Source organism: Mycetomoellerius zeteki, unplaced genomic scaffold (genome assembly GCF_001594055.1).
Source record: "Mycetomoellerius zeteki isolate Tzet28-1 unplaced genomic scaffold, Tzet1.0 scaffold47, whole genome shotgun sequence".
Taxonomy (NCBI): domain Eukaryota; kingdom Metazoa; phylum Arthropoda; class Insecta; order Hymenoptera; family Formicidae; genus Mycetomoellerius; species Mycetomoellerius zeteki.
In genome coordinates, this window is record NW_017257468.1 from 212,165 (window position 1) to 219,623 (window position 7,459).

A 7,459-nucleotide genomic window follows, 5' to 3' on the forward strand; every position below is an offset into this window, starting at 1 on the left:
TTAATTGGCTGCAGCAGCCAATTTTTGGTTGCATTAGCCTATCCGCAATGTCAGTATAGGATTTCGATAGGCTAATACAATCAAAAATTGACTGATACAACCAATTAAAAATGCTATGCCATATTTTACCATCTAATTTGCTGCAGCAGCCAATCTTTTTTTTCAGTGTACGCCAAATCGGCTGAACAATCGACATTATTATCAATTAAAGCAAATGCCAGACAAACGTGATGTTAATCAAGATATCTCGGCCGTATTTGCGTCATCCAGGAGCATTATATGCAAGTGCAGGAGAATACGTCGTGTTCGATATGCAAATGCTGCATTTTTTACGCGCCACGGATGGAAATGAGTAGTTGCGTGATATACCAATATATGACTACGCACCGAAAACATGATTTTGAGGAAACCAACGAGACTTTGATTCTGATTAACTTAATCAACATTATTTTATTAGTATTTGTTTCCATCAATGTAAATTAATTTTACTCTTTAATTTTTTGTTTTTTAAAACGGAAAGATAAAGGGGATATACCACGAACGCAAGATGTTTTTAGCGAAGTTTATATTCAATTCCAACAGATATAATCGGGTTACACAAATTATTAGACGTTTCGGCCTTAAATTAAGCCATCTTCACAATAGACTCATTCTATTGTTATATTTACGCCGCTTAAAACGAAGCTTGTAAATTAAAATTATACTATAATTAATGTCAAAAAAAAATTGGAAAGAAGGACGATAGGAATCAGGCGCAGAAGACGTCGCGCAAATAATACACCCATATAAAGCGTAAAACTTCTTTATTCTATTAAACGCGCTTACATGTTTCGGCTCACTTTTGAGCCTTCTTCAGAGACAACACAAACTAACATATATAAACTGTAAATAAAAGTTATCTTGTCATGGTGAGCTCCCCTACATCGAGAATATGAATGCCAGAAATTAAATCCAAATAAGAATGAAAGAAAAAAAAAAGAAAGGAAATATTGGAAATATCGAAATATGGAAAACTAATTTTAACGCTAATAAGTTTTACGCTTTATGGGTGTATTATCCCATACAGCACAAAATTTGCAGTAATATCGCTGCAATATTGCTGCAATATTGCAGCAACTTTTGTGCTGTAGGGGATTTGTGCGACGTCTTCTGCGCCTGACTCCTATCGCCCTTATTCTTTCCAATTTTTTTTGACATTAATTATAGTATAATTTTAATTTACAAGCTTCGTTTTAAGCGCCGTAAACATAACAATAGAATGAGTCTTATTCTATTATTATCTCTTATATAATCGCAGTTACTGTTTCGTTAAAAGAAGGTGAGTCGATTTAATCTCGATACATAAAAGCGCATTGATGTTTCAGGCTGCGTTCCGCTTCCGTAGTACTCCACGTCAGCTGATTCTTCATGCGGTGGCTGTCACAGGCAGCAAATGTGCGCGTTTCTGTAGTCCTCGAGCAACCGTTGCGACGTGCGTATGCGCGACACGCATCATCAGTCTTTCCTCTGCGACTCGGTATCGCAACGTCGCTGTAAGACACTCAGCTACGAATATGTGAAATGTTCTTGTTGCCACCGTTTAACGCGTGCTCTCTTCTTGCATGACGTATCTCACGGTGAGTAATTTATGTATCAGCAATTTGTAATGGAACAAGATGTAAAATTTATTTCAAGATGATGTCATACGATAAATGCGGAAATAAATCGGGAGTTCTTAAGAGTATCCAATTGTTTTTTGTAAATTTCGAACGGTCTAAAGTTTTCTTTTAAAAATTCGGAAAATAAAAAGAAATAAGATGTGCGTAAGATAATAGAAAAAAAAAATTATTGTACGTTCTTTCGGAATTAATCTTTCACTTTAAATTATTACAAATTGCGTTATATTTTGCTTCCCGTTTTTTAAGTTAAAAGGATCACGTAATGTTCAATGATTTTTTGGAAAGTATAATGTTAATCACTTTTATCAGTTTGAAATATTGTATCCGCAACTTTGCTTTCGTATCGTGATCAACGTTATTAAATGAAATCGATACGTGATGACTTAAAGGAGGGAATTATTTCCGAATTTGAATAAATGTAACTAAATAATACAAAAGTCTTTAAATGCGTCAAATCAGGAAAAAGTACAATTAGAGGCTAGGCCGTTCTTTTCTTGTGTAATCTATTCTTTAATTATCTTATCTCTTTATCGCACCTTTGATGATTCTCAACTCCTTACTATAGTGAAGTCTAAACGTTCACGTGCGAATTATACCGACTTCGCGCAAATACAGCAGTATAAAAACGCGAAAAAAAAAACGTATTTTGTTTTTTATATCACGATGGATACTATTGATCGAGATAATCCTTTTTTTCTTATTAATCCGTTTTATTATTTTCTCTCCTGCTCGTTAAATTCGCTCGCAGAGCTCGCGTGACGTCACACGACGAATTGTTAAGCAACTCTGCGATAATCTATTAATTTCTTGAGAAAACTTCCTGTTTTAATGCAGAAACGTTAATCGATCATTTTTAATCCAGTTGTTGCGTTATGTATTTTGCAGAACGTTCCACGTGCCTTTCGAGTTCTCCGTGAAGAGGAAAAACCGTGATAGTAATAAATTTTCCAGAATTCTGCGTGAAATAGGACAACGAACTGATAAATAACCGTGTAAAGTTGACTGTTGCTCCGTATCCTGTCGTAAAGGATGTGACAATCACATTGATTACGCGTTGTTTGCAGCTACTTCTCTCTAATTTTCTTCTTCTAGCGAGAAAAAGATGAAGCATTGCATATAAAAAAATACATACTCTACGCAAGTAATAGTTACTTGATTGAATTTTTCAAAAGTTTGTATATCCGCAGATCTATCATAAGTTTATTAAAAGCATTAAATTTATTCAAAATATCTTCTGAACTCTTCAAAAGAAAATCAATTCTTGTATTGAATATATCAATGAGATTTTATAAAATTTGTAATAAATATATTTTATGATTATTATCAAAAAGTATTCTTTGTAAAAAATAATCGTTACTTGAAAGGAAAAAAGTAAATTGAGTAATCACTTTTCTTATAGCAATAGAATATTTTTCTGTGTGTAAGAATAATTAATAAATTTTCCTAAATTTATTTATACAAAAGAAATTATTCATGATTTATTGAAAAGTGTCCATCACAAAAACACATTTTACAAATTTTATAAAATTATTTATCCTACTGGCTACTAATTAAAAATGTATTATTATTTGCCCCTATTTTCGTAAACAGGTCTATATTTTGCGCCGTAAAATGGATGCGTAAATGGTTGATATAATTATACGTATCTACCTCTTTTTATCAGGGTTCATCTCTTCATCGACACCTTTCTCTTCATACAAATTTGTGCCGGTCTAAAGCCTCTCATAACTCATGTACACGCATCGGCGTGAATTCATATGTGAACCGCTTCGTTACGTTCATTATGCAGTCGATCGATTGCGCTCATCGTTATTTAGGTTCGACACATGTGGCGTTTGTAAGGACACCAAAGAAAGATAAACAACAGCAAGAATGTGTGAATATTGCGACTCTTCTCGCTTGTTAACTCTCAGTTTTTTTAACGTGTGTAAATATACACGCGGGATAATCAATGATTTATACCGACTTTTAAAGACGTTTAGAAAAATTATATTAAAAAAAAAAAGATATTATATTATTAATTCTACATTCAACATTAATTATTAATTTTGCTTTCCTTTTTTAGCAGATAAAAATTTAGAGCATGTTTGCGGAGAATAAAAGGGGGTAAACAGAGAGAAATGAATTTTCTCGTCCCTTTCAGTCGACACGCAAACGTAAATTGTCGCGAGAGTATATTGACCTCAGTGTCATCAGGGCGGGTCTTAACACAAATTAGGAAATATGACTCCAGCTTGCACGCGTGTTTTAATTAAGCAATTGCCATATCCCATAACGTAATGAGTCATTCGGCGGATACCTTCACTTTCGTCAATATTTATTCATAATTTAGACTAATTTAGAAAACCTTAACTTACAGTTTTATAAAAGTAATTTTCAGTTTAGCAGATTAGATTGCTTTTTATAGAAACAGAGCTAATAAATTATTGACAATTTTGTTAATAATTAATTTACCTGAGACGCAACAGAACAGACAAAAATTTTGTCTTGTTTCCATTGAATCTAGCCTTATTTTCTTCGATCGCTGTTAACAAAATAATGCAAAATAATAATACAAAAAAATTGATACGTGTACAACAATCGAATAAAATCAGGACCATCTTAGTGATACAATACGGAGATTACTTTCAGTATTAATAATAAGAAGGGATTAAGTTCATTACATTTGGCACAAGATATCTCCATATCAGAAGACATTGTATTTATAATCAGTCTTGCTGTATAGCTGTACAAGTAATAATTTTCGGATGAAATTATCCGAATATGAATGGACCGCGATAATGATTATCGCGACATACTATCAATCCTTGCCGTTGCTATTCAGGCAGATCATACAGTCGGAGAGTCGACCGGACGGCGCGTTGATAATGACCATACTCGATAAGAAATACCAGCAAGTTCCGCTAACTCGAACAGCCTTCGCGAATGAATGTACACATCTTATTGAAAGGAACGTTTGCGGGTTCCGGCTTATCAATTCGCTTGAATAAAAAGATAAATAAAAATCTGCAGGCGCGATATCTAGATGAGAGATGAGGAAAAATCTGATTCGTTTTGAAAATCAAACAACACGGAAATTTCAAAGATTTGTTCCAATTTGCTTGATTGTACGAAAGGATCATTTCAAATACTGATGACCGAGATACAATCTTCACCGTTGTTTTATACAGAAGATGTTCCCGAGTTAAAATTACGTTGTAAAGACTTATGCGAAAATAGTTTTAATTCATCATCAATTTGTATCTGATGAGACCTGCGTGTAATAGCTAATTAACCACACACAAAATATTGAAAGTTTAACTATTTACCTTGCATATAATTTGTAGGATGGTATAATCATTAGTTTAACAGTGATAAGAATGAAGTAGTCATTTCTTATTTCATTGGTATGCGCAATACGACATATAACTTGAGGAACAACAGCCTTGATGCCATACAGTGGCCGGAAGCGTCTGTTGTTTTCTTTTCAGTTTAAGGAGTGACGGAATCACTGCACCATCGAGTAGTCCGCCAAACAGACAAAAAAATGGGATTATACTGAAAATAAACTTATTTTAAAAATGTTATTCTCTTTTAAAAAATATGAAACAAATGCGAATAAAGTTGATACGTATAAATCGTGTAATTACGTTTTTATAAGATTAGCAATGTTTATGTAACGCAGACGAGTTATTAAAGTTATGTAATTAGTACGCTTTTATTTTATAGGGAAAACGAAGATGACGTCTCGAAACAAACCAATTAAAATTAAAATTACGACCGTTGGTGATGGCATGGTTGGAAAAACATGTATGCTCATCACGTACACAAAGAAGGAATTCCCAACGGAATATGTACCCACCGTGTAAATATCATAATGCATAACTTAGTTAATGCAACAGCTCTTTGCTAATAGAGTATTCTAGATCTGTTTGTTTATATAAGTATAATGTTTGTTTATAATAAGCTTTTGTCTCATTTCTTCTCCTGTTTATATAAAAAAATGTGTTAGTTTTTAAAATATTTAATTTATTAAATAGAACTGAAATCTATTATTTTATTTATTCGATTGTTATTTACAGTTTCGATAACTACGTTGACAGCATATGCGTGGGTGGACAGCAATTCGAAATGACATTGTGGGACTCGGCTGGTCAAGAAGATTACGAGAGGCTTAGACCGTTATCGTACCCAAATGTACGTGATAACTCTCCTGATGAAAATTTTCTCATAACTTTTTTTATGAATTAGGATTTCTTTCAAAAATACTGAAGTCTATATTTTTTTTAGAATTTTTCATATATTAATTCTAAAATATTCCAAGAGTTTTCATATTCTATCATTTCTGAAAAAAATACTTTAAACTTTTTCAGATTTCATCAAAAATTATAGAATGAGAAATTTGTGAAATCTTAGAATATTTCAGAATTTACATATATGAAGAATTCTAGAAAAGATGTGTGTAAACTTTCTCGGCACTTCTGAAGTGTTCCAATTTGTATAAAAAATTTGAGATTTTCAAAAAAGTTTTTTAATCATAAATTCTAAAATTTACATGAAAATTCTCTGAGAAAAATTTTCATCATCTATTTTCAATAATAAAATCGACTTATTCATATTTTCAATATTCTAAAAAAAATTTATGTTTCAATATTCGTGCATATATAATCTCGCATTTATTCTTCGTTTGCAGACTGATTGTTTCCTGGTCTGTTTCTCTGTAAGTGCTCGTAGTTCTTTCGAAAATGTAGCGAGTAAATGGCATCCAGAACTCAAAGCGCATTGTCCCAATGTGCCAATTGTACTTGTGGGTAAGTGTATTTTATATATTAAACAAAAATGAAAGATTTCTTACGTAAAACAATTATGAAGAAATAGGAATATAACTGCTTGCGCAGTATTTTTCTTTTTGATTGCTTAGAACCGGTTTTTCACTATCTGATTAAATTGATGATAACGTAAACATTGTTTTTTAGCTATAATCACTAATGGTTTTGTAGAGGTAACTTTAAAACTTATTCACTACAAAATCATCATTTAGTGATTAACCAATAGACTGTGTTTAGCAGAGAAAGCAGCTTCGCAACTGTTGTAAAATTCTATAATATGATTGGTTTATACATTTGGATTATAAGGCACTAAGGGCAAGATTAATTATGTTAAAGAATTTTACCACGATTGCAAATCTGCTTTCTCTGCCGAATGCAGCCATTAATAGAAAAATATAATTTTTATATTATTATTAGATTAAGCCTAATTACATAAAGTTAACCAACAAATGATAAGCCAGGCCTTAATCTTTTTAAATACTTTTTACGTCTCTTGTAATTTTTTTTAATATAAATATATTTTGTATAAATTTGTTTACGTTATAAATTTGTTTTCCACTAGTAAACACGAATATTTTGTTACATTAGGTACCAAGGCAGATCTTAGAAATCATCAAGAAGCTATGGATATTATTAGTCCACGAGATTGCAACAAAATGAGAAGAAAGATCAAGGCAGTCAAGTATGTCGAATGTTCCGCAATAAAACAAGAGGGTCTTGAAGAGGTTTTTGTGGAAGCTATTAAAGCCGTACTGAAAAAACCGCGATCGAGAAAGCTCTGCTGCATCCTTTGAAATTAATGCATTTTAACGCAATTAATGCATCAGTTTGAAAAACACATCTGACGATTATAATTATTAAGACCTATGTTAAACCAAAGATTTTCTTCGCATCTTTTGTTCACATGCTTTTTTTCTTGTACATTTTATCCTTAACGATATTCCTAAGATATATTTTATTTTTTGTGTATAGACCAAAATTCTCTTGCGTCGT

At 32.1% G+C, this 7,459-nt stretch overlaps 1 protein-coding gene across 3 annotated transcripts; it reads left to right on the plus strand.

The window, feature by feature from the left end:
* The first annotated feature begins 1,382 nt into the window (after positions 1-1,382).
* LOC108727118 (ras-like GTP-binding protein RhoL) lies at positions 1,383-7,434 on the plus strand. 3 transcript variants are annotated; one of them, XM_018455064.1, is made up of 6 exons: positions 1,539-1,616; positions 2,544-2,593; positions 5,367-5,502; positions 5,720-5,834; positions 6,331-6,448; positions 7,055-7,434. In XM_018455064.1, exons 3-6 carry the CDS (start codon positions 5,378-5,380, stop codon positions 7,258-7,260), a joined length of 564 nt encoding a protein of 187 aa, XP_018310566.1. In that variant the 5' UTR covers positions 1,539-1,616; positions 2,544-2,593; positions 5,367-5,377; the 3' UTR covers positions 7,261-7,434. The 3 variants fall into 3 exon arrangements, with proteins under 3 accessions (XP_018310564.1, XP_018310566.1, XP_018310565.1); XM_018455062.1 differs by lacking the exon at positions 2,544-2,593 and having other exon boundaries at positions 1,383-1,616; XM_018455063.1 differs by lacking the exons at positions 1,539-1,616; positions 2,544-2,593 and adding an exon at positions 3,689-5,279.
* The last annotated feature ends 25 nt before the right edge of the window (positions 7,435-7,459 follow it).

Bases quoted from the DNA above. Each gene is read 5' to 3' on its own strand.
- LOC108727118 (XM_018455062.1), top strand. From the start codon at position 1,478: ATGCGCGACACGCATCATCAGTCTTTCCTCTGCGACTCGGTATCGCAA. The intron at 5,503-5,719 runs GTAAATATCATA...TGTTATTTACAG, and splicing joins ACGGAATATGTACCCACCGT to TTTCGATAACTACGTTGACA. The intron at 5,835-6,330 runs GTACGTGATAAC...CTTCGTTTGCAG, and splicing joins GACCGTTATCGTACCCAAAT to ACTGATTGTTTCCTGGTCTG.